Raw genomic sequence first — 19,867 nt, 5'->3', positions numbered from 1 at the left:
CTGTGCTGGATAAAATCTTCTTCATGCCAAATGACTCTAACTTCAGGCAGCACACTCAGTGAGAAGTAGAGCCTCGGTGTGCTGTTATTTTTCCTTCTAGTTGAAGAGTCTCTCCTCAGCCAGCCTTCCTGTGGTTCTGGGTGATGTCCGTTCCGTCTTTTAGTTGTATTTTTGAAGTGGTTGTTTGCGGCAGCAGTCTCCGGTGTTTACCTATGCCGCCATCTTGGTCTCCCCACCTCTCTGTTTATAGGTGGCTCTGTGTAATCACAGGGTGGAGCTCTTCAGTCTTATAAACTTAGCCTGTAATTTTAGAAAGCAATGAAACCTATCTATGCTCTCTACCATTCTAATTGACTTTCCCAGTGTTGGTTCCTAGTTTTGGTTCCTAATTTACTATGTATGTGAATATGTTCAGTTTATCTATTTTACATAAAAGGAAAGGGTAAAGATGATACAGCTGAGAAATATTAAATTTTGCTTAGAGATTTTAGATTACATTGTATCTTAGGTTGATATATCCAATGATTTTTTATTCAGATATCCCCAGTTTTACTGCCAGTGTGTGTGTGTGTGTGTGTGTGTGTGTGTATGTGTGTGTGTGTGTGTGTGGCTCTGTACAATTTTAATACATCTGTAAGTTCATGTGTCTATGAAGAGAATGAACATTTCTGTCACCACAAGGATCGTACATGTTTAATTGCTTCAGCACTATTTGTTGAAAAGGCCATACTAGTACTTCTTACATTGGATTGCCTTTGTATCTTTGTTAAAAAAATCAGTTGAGCATATTGGTGGGTCTATTTCTGGGTCTTCTGTTCTGTTGCATTAATCTGTGTGCCTGTCTCTCCACCAATATTGTTCTGTCTGGATTACTGTAACTGTATAGTGAGCTTCGATATCAAGAAGAGTTTCTTCCCACTTTATTCTTCTTTGTCAAGATTGACTTGGCTATTCTGTGCCTTCTAGTATAAATGTTAGAATAAGATATTTTTATGTCTACAAAGAAACTCTGCTTGGATTTTGATAGGAGTTACATGAAACCTAGAAATCATTTTGGGGAGAATTGACATCTTTAATATGTTGCATCTTTAAATCTATGAACACAGTATGTTTCATCCTTTATTGAGATCTTATCTGATTGCTTTCAATGGCATTTTTAATATTCAGCACTCAGATTCTTTACATATTTTGTCAAGTTTATACCTAAGGGTTTAACTTTCTTGGAGCAATTGTTAAGTGCTCCAAAACTTTTTCACTTTTTACATGTTTGTTGCTTTTATATCGAAACACAATTTTTGGATGTTGAGCATGTATCTTGAAACCTTGGTAAACTTGCTTGTTAGTTCTAGGAGTTTTGGGGGGGTTTTGTTTTTTTAGTAGATTCCTTGGGGTTTTCTACATAGACAATTATGCCATCTGCTTTGTCTTTAGTTTTTGATAGTTTTATTTTGGTGTGTCTGGGAGTGAAATTCTTTGGGTTTATCTTTACATTTACTAAAATTCTTGACTCTGTAGATTTATGTCTTTAACCAAATTTAGGAAGTTATCTCAGTCCTAATTATTTTTTTTTTCTGTACTTCATCTTTCTCCTACTCTTCTGGGTATTTGATGACACCAATATTAGGTCTTTTTTATCTTACAACAAGTCCCTGAGACTGTCAGTTGTTTTTTTTCAATCTTTTGTTCTTTGTATTGCTTAGATTGGTTACTTTTTATTAATCTGTCTTCAAGTTTATAGATTCATTCTTCTGTTATCTCTATTTTATTAAACACATCCAGAAAGTTGTATTTTTCTAAGTTTCTGTATTATATTTTCAGCTCCAAAATTCTATTTCTATATGCCCTATTTCTTTCTAAAACTTTCTGTCTCTCTATTCATTTCAAGAGTATTTGTTACTAATTGCAGCATTTATATCTGTGCCATCTTGGCATTGATGTCTGTTGATTGTCTTTTCTCATCTGAGTTGAGGTTTTCCTGGTTCTTTGTATGCTGAGTAATTAGATTGTAATGTCATGTGATGAGTGCTGCAGTTTTTATTTATGCGTCTTTTATGCATTCTAAGGAGGATATTCTTTTGTGTGTGTGTTATTAGGTAATTGACCCAGTTGCTTTCAGTCTTCAAATTCCAACCAGTGATCTGTGAGTTGTCATCCACAGTCAGTCTCAGGTTCAAAGATTTTGCAGTGTTGTTTGGATCTTCCCTGCTTGTGTGCCAACTAGTGTCCAGTTTGGGACTTGGGCAGTGGTCTATCCCATAGTTCCATCTTCAAAACCTACGTAGGTGTTTTTTGGGTCGGAACCATGCACACACAGCTTGGGAGTAAGCCTAGGAATTCACAAACAAATGTATATGGTGGCTTTCCTGAGCTCCTTCCTCTACATAATCTCCTTTGTCTTTGCTGGTTCATTGGGGCTTCCCTTTATATACTCTGTCCTGATACAGCTTTGCCATGACTGCATCCATATATACAGCCAAACAGCAGGAGGACTGAGTCTACGGCAGTCTTAGGCTCTTAGGGACCTGGATAACACCACTGTCACCACTGTCACAGGATGGGATTCCTTAGGGGCTGGAGCACAAGAGAATGAGAAAAATAAGAAAAAAACAGGGCTTTTCCCCACTCCACTCTGTCTCTTCCCTGTTTCTCAAACAGGCTTCTCCTTGAGCTTTCACTGCCTGTGCTGATGCCCACTTCCAGATTTGGGGCTATGTTTAGTTCAGCTTATAGAACAGTGGACAAAAATAAAGAGTTAGATTCACCAACAGTTCAGTAGTGATTCAGTATCTTCTCTGATCTTTCTGCTACTAATTACTTTTCAGAATCTTCAAATAGTGATTGCATACATTCTGTCCAGGTTTTAGGACTATATTCAGTCAGAGAGACAGGGTAAAGTGTGCTTACTCCATGTTACCTGGAAAAAGAACCCATGCCATTGTTTTTGTTCAACTCATTAATTAGAGAGAATCAGTGAGATGTTAATATTGGTTCAAAGAACATTTGAGAAGCTAGGTATTTAATTAAGAAATGTTAGAAAAAGACTGACAAATTACATAACAAAACATACTGTAGGATATTAACCACTAGAACAATAAACTGTAACCTTTGAGAGTATCTTTTCCACTGGACAAAATAATTTGCATCTTTAGTAAACAAAAACCTATATGATAACTAGTAATTTCTCTAAATCTGGACATTTTAATTAATATTATCTTTTAATTAAGTAGTATCTTCACTGTTTACTAGGTATCTGCCATTTTTCCTAAGTACAGAACTAAGTACATTTCAAGGGGTGTGGGGGCAGGTGGAAGTGAGCAAAGGAGGGATAAATGGGGACAGAAAGAGACTTGGCTTTGGGCAATGGGCGCATGATGCAGTGTGCAGAGGATGTTTTATTGAGTTGTACACTTGAAACCTGTATGTTTTGTTAACCAATGTCACCCCAATAAATTTAATTTAAATAAATAACTAAGTACATTTCCCCAGATAAACTTTTGGTGAGCCTTTGTCCCTGCATGACAAGAATTCTATACCATCCTTGTTTTGCTTTGCTTTTTTCTATGTTTTCAATAATTTTTCTTAAAAATTGTGATCTGCATTCTTCCTTCAGAAGGTGTCAACTGAAGCAAGAGATGATATGAAATTGGCAAAGACTCCATGAGAAGGCAACCTATTTTTTCAATTCAATAAATATTTATATCATACTTATGATGGGCCAGGCATCTTGTTACACAATTGTTCAGAAGACCAATAGATAATTTTCATAATATGTGTGTGTGTATATTCTCTTGAAATTAATATCTCCTGTAAAGCATAGAAACTCTATAAAAATCTACCATTGTCATTGAAAATTTGACAACAATATGGTATCATCATTGAGGTATAAACACTGTATTTCTGGGATGTTCTTCAGATGAACTCAGAGCAGTTTGTGCTTATTCATTTTATGATTTTGATTGTTGTTTACTCTTAAAGGAAAAGCAAAGGTAAAAAAGAAGAGGAAAAACAGAAGGAGGAGGAAGAGGTTACAGTGGTACTAAAATGGGCTGGAGAAGGAAACCAAGATAAAGAATGGTCCCCTCCCGCTGATCCTGACTTCTGTGCTTATGTGTATGAAGTGACCAAATCAATACTTCCCATAACCGATATAAGGGAACAGATTGAGGCTCTTGCAAAGTAAGTTGTCTATATACACATATACAATTTGTGGAAAATATGTTTAATTTAGTGGTTTGCATTTTTTAGCCAATTTTTAGACAACTATACCATAATAAAATTGACCTTTATAGTTCCCTACCTCTGACTCTGAAACAGAAATACAATGAATTGGGGGGAGGGGGGGGATTTCTCAATTTCTATTTTAGATCAGATTTCTGCCAAGAATCAGAACTAGTAGCTGGAAATTACCTAAAGAAAAATACCTATGTATATGCCAACTATGTTTTACTAAAATAAATAAATAAATAAAGGCAAAAAATTCCTGTCATTTTTTTCAGGTAAACCATGAAAAGTATCTTTTCAATCTTGATCTTGAAGAAGTTAAAATAAATCAAAAGTTTGAAAATGAAACAATTCCCTGGCTATATGGGGTTCTCACAATTTAAAGAAATTCTATTGTGAATTATTTGTAAACCCACAAGTTATTTTCTAATACAAATAACCAACCCTTATTTTTATGTTATATGTTTCACATCGCTCTAAAGTGGGAGAGTAAGTAATCTACAGTGGGGCCTTGACTTACGAGTGTCCCGACTAACGAGTTTTTTGAGATACCAGTTGTCTCTCGGCTGATTTTTTGCATTGAGTTGATAGGGTAATTTGAGTTAATGAGCTCCTTAACGAGCTTAACGAGCTCCTTAACGAGCTCGGTCTCGGAATGAATTAAACTTGTAAGTCAAGGCCCCACTGTAAAATGTTTGGGCAGGCTCAGCGCTCTGCATAAATAGTGAAGTTACCTTCTTAATTGGAGCATTTAATCTGGTTCCACTAAGACAGTGGTTCTCAACCTTGGCTGCACATTAGAATCACCTGGGAATCTTTTTAAAATCCTGATTTCTGGGCCTCATCCTCCAGAAATTCTGTTACTTTGTTATGGGGTGGGGTCACAACATTAGTAACAAAGAAACAGGTGATTCTAATGTGCAGCCAAGGTTGAGAACCACTGCACTAAGGGAAGCTGAGAACTTAACGTGGTAGCTGTAAGGGATTAGGAATCACTAGAAGTGGAGAGCCTCCTTGACTGACACCAACCAGCAGCTGAGCTACTGGATTGGCAACAGCTGCGGTCTCCATGGGAGCTCGTATCTACTCCAAATAGAAGTGAGCTGCAGTCATCAAACGTGGATGCAACAACTGCAAGAAACACAGCCGCCAGATCATTGACTGCGTATCAGCCAGCCCTGGAATAGAACATTTTTGGCTGCTAAAGTTTTCCTAATGTTGAGAAGTGATGACTCAAGCAGAACTCTGATTTAGCGAAGCTTGACATTTGTCAAATTTCCTCATGCCTTGTTCCTATCAGAAATTCTTCTCATCATTTCCCAAATAATTGCCTTGTTACCCTGAGCCCACATGAAGATAGAGACACAGATTTGTCCCCATGCTTTTGGTTGCTAGCCTTCATTACAATACACCTGGCCAGGGGGGGCTGCAGGTCAGGTAATTAACTTTCTCTCAACTCTTTCTCTTGTCTGTCACTGTTGTTCTTTGCTCAGTTCAACATATACAAGGGAAATTCTTTCTTTAAAACATGCAATTCTACCTTTACTCCAAGATGTAGTAACCTAAATCTACAGAGAATTTTTGCAGTGCATTTACTGACTTCAGTGAGAGCCTAATATTAAGAGAAGCCCACAGGCAAAGTATACATCCATCCCACCTACTCACCTCTTTACTTATTTTTCCTTTTTGCCTCTTCCTCTCTCCTCTAATGTCAGTGTTACATAAATACCATGTCCTTCTCTAAATTTAAAAAATAATTACATTAAAAGAAAAGAATTATAAAACTTAAAAATATTTGGGGATCTAATGGGAAAATGTCTATGTGCTCATCTTACCTCTGAATTTAAATTTCTTTTAAAAAGGACTATATGTTATTACAATGCCTTGGATTTTAGATTGAATCATTTGCAAATATTTTTCAAGAGTGGGATAAAATTTTAAAACTGCATTGAGACAAATTAAGTGATACTGATTTGTATCTTGTTGTAAGTATTGGGAAAATTAGCAATGATTTATTGCCATGTATTGAACAAAATTGTTAGACTATCTGTTTATAAGTGATACTTTGGATTAGTAAGCAGAATGTTAACCTTGTTATAGTAAGTATATTTTTAAAGTAAACAATAAAATCAGAGAAAAAAATATATAATCTTACATATAGTTATACTCAAATTGTCTAAAGTGAGATTAAACTTGATTGATTTGATCTCAATGCAATTAACACAGGTATGTGGCAGAAAAAATGGGCGGTAAAATTCCAAAAGATAAACTACAGGATTTCAGCTGGGAACTTCACATAAGTGAACTAAAATTTCAACTTAAATCCAATGTTGTTCCAATTGGACAGATCAAAAAAGGAATCTTCTACCATCGAGCTTTGCTTTTCAAGGTATTTAAGATGTTTGCCTCATTTGCCATGAGGTAAAAATGTTTTCTCTTTATCATAATGGAGTGAGCCAGCTGCTAGTATTTAATTGGATAATATTAATCCTATCATTTAGATTTACTTATATTTGAGATATATATGTATGTGTATATACATATACACTGGTACATATATAGTCACACACTCCTGACAGCATGTTCATTCAACATTTATCATATACCAACTGAGGGCCAAGGCCTCTTCTAGGGTTTGGGAATATAGAGATTCTAACTTGCCAGTTCCTGTACACAAGGTATACCAAAGCCAGACTTGTGGATTCTAAGATGATGTCAGGGAAAATTTCGGGAGAGAAAATGATATAGTGGAGGTGTCATAGGATTTTAGCAGGTAAAGAAGGAAGACAAGAGTATTTTAAACAAAGCAAACATTTTAAACAAAATAACAGGTATGAGTCAATGGGCCATTTGGGAGATGTAGAATAGTTTGTCTGGATGAAGAAAGAGGAAGGGTTGGATGAGGCTAAAGGACCAGATCATAAAGCACCATGTGGTTAGCCACTGAAAATTATTAAGGGGGATTGAATGGGTAACATGATTTTCAAAGACCATTCAGGTAACAGAATGGAAAATGGATTCGAGCAGGAGCAAGACTGGAGACAGGAAAACCAGTTGGAAGGTTACTGGAGCAGAAGTATGGGTGACCTATTCTGAAGCCATAGTCGAGGATGTGAGAGAGGGTGATGTAAGAGGTAAATCTGAAAGGAGTTGGAGACTGCCTAGATGTGGTGTGAGAGATTATAGGAGAAGAACACAGTGATTTCTAGGTTCTAGGCAAGGCATCTGCTAATGAAGGCATTATTGGCTGAAGTGAGGGACACTAAAAAAAGGATCAGGGTTAAGAAAAGGAATGATCTTTGTTTTTCTCCATTGTATCCAGTGTCTGTAATCTAATAGGAGCTAAGAAAATGGTTTCTAAACTACAGACTGAATGTATAAAAGTCTTACCCTCCCCCAAATACTTCTAAACCTCATTGCATCTATGTGTACAGTATCTTGCCTCCAGCTCCTAGCTAATTCTATTTACAATCCAGATGTCAGTCTTTCCTAATTCCTTGGATGTCTTGCTCTCTTAATTCTTCTCTCCTGTCTTTAATCTCTTTCTCTCTTAGCAATTTCTCCTTTAAAGTCTAAAATTAAATCTATAATATTTAAAGAGTAAGTATCTTTTCTTTTCTCATAACATCCACAACCACTACAGTGGCTCCTATTCTCAAGACCATCACCATTTTGAGCTATGTGCCAGGCACTTGATAAATATAATTGTGAAGAGTCTCAAAAATGCCAAAATGAAATGACTCCTTGTTTTAGAGATAAGAAGACAGATATTTAGAGGAGAAATTGGCCTAAGGTCAACCAGAGGTACAACTGGAATTTGAGCCCATGCCTATCTGAATCAAAACCTATCAGAATACTTCTATCCATACAGTTCTCATTCCTGCTCAAAATTCTGAGTCATCTCAACTCCGTGTTCTTCCAATGGGACACCTCTCATTTTTCTTCTCAACTCATTGCAGTCTGGCTTTTGCTCCCTCTCAATAAGGATTAGAGTGATCTATTGTCTATCTTACTTGATATGTTGAGGAATTTGTCATCGATCATTCTTTTTCTTTGACATCAGTCTCTTTAGTAATGTGCCCTCTTTCACTACTTCGTCTCAATCACCTTTGGAGACCTCTTTTCCTCCGTCCCTTCTCTTAAATGTTGGGGTCCTGCAAGGTCCTCATCAGGCTTTTTCCTTTTCTCCCTTTATGTACTTCACAGGGTGAGGACATCCCCTCATGTGGCCTTAAATACACCTAAAGTTTCCAGACCCCTTCCTCTGTCCCACAGATCTCTCCTGATTCCAGACCTATGTATGTCTTTACCCTTGAGCTGGATACACTTAAGTATGTCATAGGCACTGTATCAGTCTGCCTGGGCTTCTGTAACAAAACACCATGGATTGGCTGCCTTAAACAACAAACATTCATTTCTCATAGTTTTGTAGGCAGAACTCCACGATCAAGGTGCCAGGAGATTCAATGTCTGGTGAGGGCCCACTTCCTGGTTTGCATCCACTGTTTTCTTCACGTATAATCATTTGGCAGAGAGAGCGAGTGCCAGAGCTCTGGTCTCTTCCTCCTCTTATAAGGGCACTCTTCCCATCATGGGAACTGCACCCTCATGACCTTATCGAAACCTAATTACCTCCTAAAGGCTCCACCTCCAAATACCTTCACACTGGCAGTTATGGCTGGGGGGGGGGGGGGGGGGGGGGGGGGGAGATTCAGTTATAACATTATGCCAAACTGAATTCTTTATTTCACACCTCAACTGAGTCTTGCAATTAATTACCCAGGCCTTGGCCACTGCTGAAATCCTGAACGCTCATTTAACTCGCTGATGAAATCTCTTATCCTTCCACCCCTCCTAAATCTTTCACTCCTCTTATGTATATTTGTTGTCTCTTCCATTTCCTTCCAGTTGTTTGGCTCTTTTTTGTTTTGTCTTTTTGCCCCTTTGGAAGCCTAGATGAATTGTCCACAGATTTATAATTTGCTCACTAATTTCCCTCATTTTCTTGCTACCCATCCTCCCACCCCTCTGCCTGGCCAGACCACCCATCTGATTGCCTGTCCTTTCCATTAGTGACACTCAGGCTGCGGAACATAACAGTGGGGAGTGCCACCGCCGATCCAGGTGTCCACCGTGTGTGACATGGGTAGCCTGGCCCCCCTTTTCCAGCTCCTCATCCCAGGCTTCTAGTTTCCTCAGCCACTGTGCACCACACCTGACCTTATCTCTAAGCCACGGGTGGGGAACCTTTTTTCTGCCAAGGGCCATTTGGAGATTTATAACGTCATTCCTGGGCCATACAAAATTATCAACTTAGAAATTAGCCTGCTATATTTGTCAAACATTCAATTAACTCACCCCTAATGCCTTGGCAGAGCCTGACCAAATGGTTTGTTGGGCCTTATATGGCCTGCGGGCCTGACATTCCTCAGTCCTGCTAAACCTTCTCATCTCCATTTCTTCTTGTAAGCAGATGACCTTGTCTCTAACTTCACAAAGGACACTCAGATTCATCTCAGCTGGAAGCAATATTATTCTGAGGTTAAGAACTCAGACCTTAAGACAGATTCCCTGGCTCTCACATTAGGCCCACCTGCTGTGACCTTGGGATAATTATCTGACCTCAGTATTTTTGTTGTTGTTGTTTTTTGTTTTTATTGTTTAAGGTGTTACAAATAGTAGTACAGTGGGGCTTTGACTTACGAGTGTCCGGACTAGAGTTTTGAGATACCAGCTGTCTCTCGGCCGATTTTTTTGCATTGAGTTGATAGAGTAATTTGAGTTAACGAGCTCCTAAACGAGCTCGGTCTCGGAACGAATTAAACTCGTAAGTCAAGGCCCCACTGTACATATGTCTCCTTTTCCCCCCATTGATCTCCGCCTGCCTCCCTCACTCCCTGACACATGCCCTCACCCTCCTAGTGTCTGTGTCCATTGGTTATGCTTATATGCATGCATACAAGTCCTTTGGTTGATCTCTTACCTCCCCCCCAACCCTCCCCTGCCTTCCCACTGAAGTTTGACAGTCTGTTCAATGTTTCTTTGTTCATCTGTATCTATTTTTGTTCATCAGTTTAAGTATGACCTCAGTTTTATTGTCTATAAAGCAGAAAATACAAAGTATTTCACAGATTTTTTTGGTTTTTGATTATTTAAAGTGCTTTGACATGGAGTAAGAGATCAGTAAAAGTTATTTTGGAACAGATAATTAATTATATGTTTATTTTTATCTCTCTACGCACAAGACTATGAGTGCAAAATGATTCTAGTACTAATTCCAACATGGGAGGGATGGTGTTCCACACATCGAAGCAATTCTCCGACAACAGCTAGATGTCCTACACTTCAGATCAATTCTGACACTCTCTACCTGGAGACAGCATCAGACCCCACAGGATAAAGGTTCAGTCCTACAAGATTGCTTCCTCCCCCACTTCTGATGCCAGGCACAAGCCCAGGTTATCACCTGTGCTGCTAACTAAACAGCTATAGACGAAGCTTCCAACAACCCCATCCTTGGGTTTGATTAATTCGCAAGAGCTGCTCACAGAACTCGGGGAAACATTTTACTTACTAGATTGCCATCTTATCATAAAAGGATGTAGCTTAGGAATAGCCAGATGGAGAGAAGAGTATAGGTTAACGTATGGGAGAAGGGTGCGGAGCTCTCACCCCAAATTTCTACCTGTTCCCCAACCCAGAAGCTCTCTGAACCCTTTCTTTTCGGGTTTTTGTGGGGGCTTCATTACATAGGCATGGTTGATTAAATCATTGCCATTGATTGATTCCACTTCCAGCCCCTCTTCTCTCCTCAGAGATAGGGGGAGGGAGTAGGACCAAAAATTCCAAACATCTAATCAAGTGGTTGATTCTCCTGGCAACCAGCCCCCATCCTCAGGTGCATCCAATCATCTCATTATCATAACAAAAGGCACCTTTTTAGTTCTCATCACCTAGGAAATTCCCAGGGTTTCAGAAACTCTGTGCCACAAACCCTGATGAAGACCAAAATATATTTCTTATTAGAAATCTCAGTATCACAGAGTGCTATACCCTCAGATAAATTACATTAATAAATGAATATAGAGATTATTGTAACAACACAATTCCCACCCTCTAGTACTAGGAACACCTCCTGAGCACTCACTGTGTGCCAGCATTCACGGCTCTAAGCACTTGACATGTATTGATTCACTTCATCTGTGTAACCACCCGATGAGGAGAGTGTTCCAGTGATGGCGAACCTTTTGAGCTCGGCGTGTCAGCATTTTGAAAAACCCTAACTTAACTCTGGTGCCGTGTCACAGATAGAAATTTTTTGATATTTGCAACCATAGTTAAACAAAGACTTATATTTTTGATATTTATTTTATATATTTAAATGCCATTTAACAAAGAAAAATCAACCAAAAAAATGAGTTCGCATGTCACCTCTGACACGCGTGTCATAGGTTCGCCATCACTGGTTTAGACTGTTGTTATCCTCATTTTACAGACGAGGAAATGGAAGCACACAGAGGCCGGGCCATTTGCTTGAGGTGACAACTAGAAAGTGGCTGAGCTGAAATTCAAACCCAGGCAATCTGAACCTATACTGTGGCTAAGAAGTTTCTAGATTATTTCAAGGGTACTTTTAAAAAAACACCTCAACGTCAAGGCAAATTGAAGAAACAACTCCCCCCAAACATAAGCAGACCCTGAGGAGGTGGCAGCAGGCAGCCCAAGAAGGACCAACCACTCATACGTTTCGTCCTGCTCCACAGCATCTGTCTACGTGCATCACACAGAAGAAATTGGCTAGAAACCGGTCTCCACCCATTTGGTCCCTCCTTCAATCCCACTGTGATTCATACCCAGAGAGCAGCCTTAGGAGCTTGGAAAGATTGATAGATGCACTAGTGCTGAAAGCCCGTGGAATAGCTTTTCTCCAATGGCATTATCAATCTTGTCCTGATACAATGCAGTGTAACTGCCTGAAAAATGTCCCTTCCCAGCAGGACCTACACAGAGATTTTAAATCTACAGGATCTTGAGGAACAAAGGAACATATCACATTTTCTTGGCTCCTATCACATTATTCCACATTTTTCAGCCTCCTTTCTAAGCACTTCTTTGCAAGAGTTGTATATTTCACCTTCAACCAAGGTGGGTCTTACAACTGAGAATTTTTTTCCACCTCGTCTTCCTTCTCACTCTTGGTTGATCTTGTGTTTTCTCCCACAGGCTCTGGCTGATAGAATTGGCATCGGCTGCTCTCTGGTCCGAGGGGAGTACGGCAGAGCTTGGAATGAAGTTAAGCTGATGAATGAATCTCAGAAGGGAGTGATTGGGGGTCTGCCTCCTCCTGAAGAGTACGTCGTTGACCTCATGTTCCACCCAGGAGCACTGATGAGGCTAAAAAGTAAAGAAGCAGATCGTTACAGATTTCTCTAAAGTAGCAAGTACAAAAGTGGCTCAAACGAGACATTTAATCTACACGTTTTCTATGAAATTCCCCCGTTAATTTTATTTCTTTAAATAAAAGTATTAGAAAGCTCCTCTCTGTGTGAGAATGAGGTACCTGGATTGACATGGTTGTGCTTCTGACTTCAGGTTTTTGGCAGAAGTGTAGTCTGTTTAGATCATCTTATGCTTGTGAAAAGTCCCTCGTGAAAAGCTTATTATTGTCAAAATTATCCCAGCCCACTGTTTCCCCAGGAGCCTCCCTGCCCTTTGGGATTCTTGTGTAAAACACTCAGCTGCTGATCCCAGGCAATTCTGTGGCCTCATCACTGTCATTCTTCATGCCCAGGAGGCCTCAGGAACACTGGGTTAAGCAAATTCAATGTTTTTTAATGTCGTCAGTCACCTTTCTCATTTGCTTAAAGTAAGATTATTTAGAATTTGACTATTTATAGATCTATTCTAGTATTACAAATTACTTTCTAAAATGACTTTGTTCACATTTTTTGAGACTTATTAAGAGCACTGTTTAATATACTTCACTGAAATATAAATATTTCTAAAAACTATTTCCGTAAATTGTATTTGTCCTATCTATGTTGACTTGGAAATATACCTTCAGTTAAAAAAAACTTCTTTTCTGTGAAAGTTTGAAATATAATAAATCTTTGCTGAGTTGTGTTTTCAGTATTAAGCACAAAATGAAGCAAACACACGTTTTAAATGGTAAGAGAGATAAAGATAAGTAATATGATGAGTCTCATGAAGTGCTTATTTCTTGGTCAGGCTTTAAGACTAAAGTTTTCCTGTGTAATCATTTTACTAGAAGGTTTTTAAAAGTGAATTTTATTTTAGAAATTAAGGCCAAGATTATTCTATGTGAACCAATCTGTAAATTCAAAGAATGTATAATTCTTTACTTCAAAATAAAGTTCTGTATGTCAAATGGTGTGGTCATTATATTTATCATGCAATTTCATGAACTAGAGCATGGGTCCAAGGATACATACATACTTGTCTAAGCATTTTCAAGTCTGTTTGGACCCAGAAAATATTTAAAGTGGATTACAAAGATATAAAAGACGTAACAAAATAAAAATAAATGAAAAAAAAGGCATAGGAGTAGTAAAGAAAGCTCAACAAGGCCAGGAATAAGCTTAGAATTCAAATGCATCCATGAAAAGCTTATGCATTTGTTGGAGCTGAGTGAAAATTTGACTCTATGCTCTCCAGCAGCCAATGCAGAAGGAAATGCTATAAGTTACATGATTTATAATCAGGGCCACTAGATAAAAGCACAAAGTAGTTTCTCAGGAGGAGCAAAGACCGAGGAATTCCTCTTTGGAGCTTCATACAGATAACAAATGTAATACAGAAAATACCATCTTTGAAAAACAACCTCCTAGTAAGTTGTGGGAACAGTTTTCACAGGGCAATGGCCTAAGATCACAATGGGATAAGGGAGGCTCCAGGCAGAGCCACTGTGACACAGCCCAGGTGGACACCACATTTCTCAGTCTGGCACAGGCCAGAGACATTTCTTTTCCATTTTGAGACATTATGTATGCTGCCTGTCTTAGCTAGGTTCTAGGTGATTATTGAACAGGAATGAGTTTAAATTCTCAAGTCTTTAAAGTTTATCTATTCTGTTTTACCAGTTAAGTATACAGCCATAAAATTTATTATTAATTTATTATTAATAATAATACAATCCACTATAAAAAGAAAACATTCATAATAGCAACAAAAATTATAAAATTCCTAAAAATAGATTTAACAAAAAATACATAAGAAAAAACATAAAATTTTAAAGAGACCTGACTAAATGAAGATACACACCATTTTCTTGATAGAAGATTCAGCAACATATATAGTTAGTATAATTTCTTTTTTTTAACTACTATAATTTCATATAGAATCCCAACACATTTTCTTTTCTAGAACTTAACAAATTCTGAATTTTATCTGGAAGAGTGAATGCATATGAATGCCAATAATATTTTGAAATAGAACAATATAGAGGAATTAGCCCCATAATATATCAGAACATATATTTAAAACACAGTAATAAATAAATTAGTATAAAACAGACATAAAAATAGAAAATATTAAGTCCAGACGTAGCTTTTCTGCTCAGGGAAATGACAATCAGAAAATTATGATACGGGCAAGTGAAGATCTTTTCTATATAAGATTAAAAAAAAAAAAAGAAGAAGCCATAGAACATAGTTGACAAGTTTGGTTACGTAAAACTGTTAAATTCTTGTTCAGAAAAATACAGAATAAGCAAAATTATTTCTGTTCAGCAAAATAAATTGTAAGCAAAATTATAGGGAGAAAAATTGCAGAACAAATAAAATGTTCATATCTTTAACAAAGAGCTTCTATAAACCAATGAGATGGTCCAACGGAGAAGATGATCCACTTGGAGAAGAAGCAAAGAAAATTGTATTTGAATAGAACACTATTACAATGGTAATAAAGAATGCTTGCATATCAGTCGCTTAACATAGAAGTCATTTATCACATCACATGTCAAACACAGGCCCATAGAGGAGGTTCTGTTCCACACAGTCACTCAAGGACCCAGGCTGAGAGCAGCCCCTCCATTTGTAGCTGGAACTCCTGACCTTGGTCACTACAGTGGGATGACGAAGTGCTAGGGATCTCCTTCAGGAATTACAAGCTTCAGGCTGGAATAACAAGTGAATTTAGTCAGCACTGGATCTAGGAAATATGGGGCCATGTCTAGAACTACAGAGAGCTGAATTAGAATCCTGTCACTTAAAAACTGTGGAAACTGGCAATTATTGTAGTTTGAGATTTCTGAATTAGAATCCTGTCACTTAAAAACTGTGGAAACTGTGGCAATTATTGTAGTTTGAGATTTCAAAAACAATTTATATAAAGCTTCTTGTTAGACTCAAAAGCTACAGTTTCTCTTCTGAAAATCAAACTATTTCATTAAAGTTAATATCTAACTTTCAAAAAATAGCTATTAATTAAATGGAGAAATGAACATTTAAATAGAATCCTCTTCACAGGCTTTCAGCCTCTGAGCAGGTATCATAAATGAGAATTCCAGTTTTGCACTGCACTTTTAGTGAGTACATAGCAGATTTCAAAAGTATTATTCCCTGGTCAAAGAAACAGCATTGTCATCCATGAAAAATACTTTTCTTGAAGCTCAAAAGACAATCAAATGGATACTGGCCTTTTTTCTTTATTGACATACCATTCTTTAAATAGTAACCTTTTTTTTCCAGCAAGATATGTCAATAGCAGTCCTCTGCCGAAGGCAGCAATGGGGAGATAAGATGCGGGTGCGTCAGGGGGTGGCCCCCTTTCCCTTAGAGCCATGCACAGGAAGGCTGTAGTCCACACACGGATGGTGCTTGTTTGTTTTAACTCAGCTAAATACTAAGAGTAGGATAAACAGACTCTATGAAAACTATATGGAAGACATCACTTTGCTATATTCTTAGAGGAAGACAGTAGTATCAAATCACTTATCTAGAACTCAGTATTTAAAAGTACTATTCTGTATTTAAAATTACTTGAATATTGTTATATAGGTTACTAACAAAAGCTTTGCTTTTAAAATTATGAATATAAAAATTTTAATATAAAACTGGTCAATACCCATCTGAGTGTTCGGTGTGAATGTATTAATCTAGTGAATTTAAATAAGGCTCTTCCAGAAAACTCACACGGTACCAGAGACCTGTAGGATCTGCCAATAAATAAACCCCAAATCATAATTTAAAAATAAAAATATTGTTGGAAAAGGTAAAAAGATTGTATTGTGGTGATTTGATTTATTAAGTCACTAAGCCTTTAGAATTGAGAAGCAGTATCATAACAGAGGTAAAAAGCCCAGGTTTGGAGTTAGCGCTGAGATTAATTTCTGCATCTATCTTTTTCTACCTGTGTGATCTTGACAAAATTACTCAACCTCTCTGACACTCAGTTTACTCTTCCGGAAAGCGGGGTAAATAATAAGGACTATTTACGGATTGCTTACTATGTGTCAGAGGCTAGTGATGCCTTCGCTTAATCCTTCTGGTGACCCTATGATGTATAAGTAGCATTACTCATGTTTAGCAGGTGAGGCACAGAGAAGTTAAGTAACTTACCCAAAATCACTCAGCTAGTAGTGGCAAAGCTTTACATTTGAACCAATCTATATGCTTAATAAAGGTACTGTGAGGCCCTGTCCGGTTTGGCTCAGTGGATAGAGCATTGGTCTGCGGACTGAAGGGTCCCAGGTTTGATTCCAGTCAAGGGCATGTACCTTGGTTGGGGCACATCCCCAGTAAGGGGTGTGAAGGAGGCAGTTGATCGATGTTTCTAACTCTCTATCCCTCTCCCTTCCTCTCTGTAAAAAATCAACAAAGTATATATATATTTTTTAAAAAAAGGTACTGTGAGGAAAAAATAAGACCATGCAAATCAATGATAGATGCAATTGTGCAAGTGGGTGTGCATGTGTATATATCCGTGTGTGTGTGTGTGTTTACAGCTTTCCATTTGATGCTCATATAATGTTCTGTTCATGCCTCTGCTGTTAGCATGTTTTGAGGGAATACTTTATTCTTCATGTATCTGTCTCTTCTTTTAGATCCGAAGTCAGCAAATGTTTTCCTTAAAGGGCCAGATAGTCAATATTTTAAGCTTTGCCAGCCATACAGTCTCTATTGCAACCACTCCACTCTGCTATTGTAGCACAAAAGCAGCCACAGATAATACCTAGATAATAAACTTTATGTGTTGAAACAAAGGTCAACCCGATTTGGCTCAGGGGCCCCTTTGTCAGCGCTTCCTGGGATGTTGAGCACTTTGAGGGTGTGGACACGGAAGGGCTGTACTTTCCTGAAACTCCTCCCTGGGCACCTTGTCTAAGCATGCAGGGCAGACTCACACGGGCATTTTATCTTCCCTGGTTTCTCCAGGCTCCAAGGTGGATCTACTTGACATCCATCTAATGAATACCAGAGCAGGTGCCTTATTTTTCATGAGGACAGACTTGGCCTATCGAAAAAAGAAAATAAATTTTCCTGTTTTCTAAAGTGTGAAGTGTCCTGAGGCTTTACCCTACTCGTGAGTTAACTGCCTCAGTTTCAAGGTTGCTGCCAGAAGCCATAAGATTTCTGGGTCCGAGACAAAGAGCTTTATCACTCATGGCACAGCAAGTGGCATGAGACAGCTTATGGTGTCAGTTCTCCGGGCTCTCAAGTCTCCGGAGGCAATGTGAGTGGACCCAGATAGATGCTACAAGCGCAGTGGGTTGTGTGACAGGATAGGAACCCTGAGCTTAGAGAACCCAATCTTTTATATTGGAGAGTAAGCATGCCTGCCCTTTTCACCAGAGAGGAGACATTATATCCTCTGAGGCTGTTTGCTAACCACCTTGAAAAGGCAGTCCTGAACAAGGGGCTGTCAGGAAGCCCATGTTTATAAGACATGCAAAGGCGGCGGTGGGGCAGGGGCTGGCAGCTCCTCGGCCATCATGGCGTACAGCGGCCTCCCGGTGCCTCTGATGGTGATGAGCGTGTTCTGGACATCATCGGCCTCCTGCTGCCCTGGTTCATTTCCAAGGGTCCCAACCGGGGAGTTATCATCACCATGTTGGTGACCTGTTCAGTTTGCTGCTCTCTCTTTTGGCTGATTGCAGTTCTGGCCCAACTCAGCCCTCTCTTTGGACCACAGTTGAAAAATGAAACCACCTGGTATTTCAAGTATCACTGTCCTTGAGGAGGAAGACCCGCTGCCCAGCCATCGAGGTCATGACGAGAATCTCTAGATGAGCAGTCACCTCCACACGGGGCCGCCTCCCTTGGCTCGCCTGCTCTGGCCATCCTGCCTTACACATGCCCGGCACAGGTGACCACCTGATTCTCCAGTGCAGTGTTTCTCTCTTTAGCCTTTTTACACTTTGATGAGTTATGTGCCTCCTCAATCTAAACGCTGCCGACGCCACCAAATGTAATGTGCTCCTCTGAGACAGAAGGTGCTCTGGGAAACACGGCACTCTCCTCGGGACTGTGGACCTGAAGATGGCTCCTGCCTGCTCATGACAGGGGGCCAGTGATGTGTTCAAAAGCTGTCAGGAGACAATAAGACTCCAGCGCAACAGCCATAGGAGAGCATATTCGAGGGGACATCTGTCCCGACAGGATTACACCAAATCTATTTTCAGGATGAATTTCTTACTTCTGCCATCTTCTGGAATAAATTATTTTCCTGCTTTCTATAAAAAAAAAAGACCTGGAGAATTGCCTCCCAATACCTTATGCAATTCATACAGTACACAAGACTTTATGCAATTTCTCATCTATAAAAGAGATGATTGACACCTGGTTATGTGAACTTGCCTTCACCAGTACTTCTATAATTTTATATATACTTTGCATGCATATAAAATTATATGTATACATATAATTATACAAGAAAGGTCACAGTACATCAGTTTAATGATTCATGAGGCCAATTTTTTTCTCTGATAGCACCAAAGGAATATTTGTGAGAAGATATGGTAGTTACCCTCAATATTATCCTAGTAATATTTTGTCTACAAGTTCGAATCTAAATTCAGATTAAGCCTCACCTTCTCCCTAAGCTTCTCCAGATGTCTTTTGCTCTTCTGATGACCTTCTGTGACACTTTTTGTCAGTCAGTTTGGCATTTTCCCATAGCTGACTGCCTGGCATTGCCACTTTCCTAAAGCACACATATAGCACGTGGGGTAAAGAGCATGGGTGTTCTTTGGCATCAGAGAAACTTGGGTTTGAGTCCTGCTCCCTCCATTCTTACCTATGGGATGTTGAGAAAACGTCTTGGTTTTCTTGCCTCTAAAATGGGGTGATAATAATAGTAGCCACCTCATAAGGTTGGTCTGAGGAATAAAAGAGATAGTGCATATAACATGCTCAGCACAGTGCTAACTAACCATAGTAAGCAGTTGACAACCATTAGCAATTACGCTTTGATCCCCCAATAAGACAGAGAGCTATTTCCGGTCTGGTGTATACCCTACTGGTACAGTCGCTAGCACAGAGTAGGTTGGGCAGCATTTGCTGACTGTCTTTACGCCTGAAATTAACTGACCTTAAAAACGACAATGAGATTGTTCTTAGTGTTTATTTTCATTTGGATACCTTTGAAAGTACTTTTGTGGTAAAGAAAATCACTCTCATCTATTGGC

At 38.8% G+C, this 19,867-nt stretch overlaps 1 protein-coding gene and 1 pseudogene across 2 annotated transcripts in view; both read left to right on the top strand.

Annotated features, from left to right (window-relative positions):
* Nucleotides 1-13,533, top strand: part of ARMC3 (armadillo repeat containing 3) — a 92,429-nt gene extending 78,896 nt beyond the window's left edge. The window contains exons 17-19 of the mRNA XM_014539386.1: nucleotides 3,976-4,176; nucleotides 6,448-6,610; nucleotides 12,445-13,533. Coding sequence (XP_014394872.1) covers nucleotides 3,976-4,176; nucleotides 6,448-6,610; nucleotides 12,445-12,654 — 574 coding nt within the window. The 3' untranslated portion in view covers nucleotides 12,655-13,533. The remainder of the gene's footprint in view (nucleotides 1-3,975; nucleotides 4,177-6,447; nucleotides 6,611-12,444) is intronic.
* Nucleotides 13,534-18,140: 4,607 nt separating this feature from the next.
* On the top strand, nucleotides 18,141-18,496 carry LOC102257084 (annotated as a pseudogene). The gene has a single exon (XR_001362043.1). The product of XR_001362043.1 is annotated as a V-type proton ATPase subunit e 1-like (transcript).
* The last annotated feature ends 1,371 nt before the right edge of the window (nucleotides 18,497-19,867 follow it).

Source organism: Myotis brandtii, unplaced genomic scaffold (assembly GCF_000412655.1).
Source record: "Myotis brandtii unplaced genomic scaffold, ASM41265v1 scaffold215, whole genome shotgun sequence".
NCBI classification, from domain to species: Eukaryota; Metazoa; Chordata; class Mammalia; order Chiroptera; family Vespertilionidae; genus Myotis; species Myotis brandtii.
This window is presented reverse-complemented; position numbering and strand designations above follow the sequence as displayed.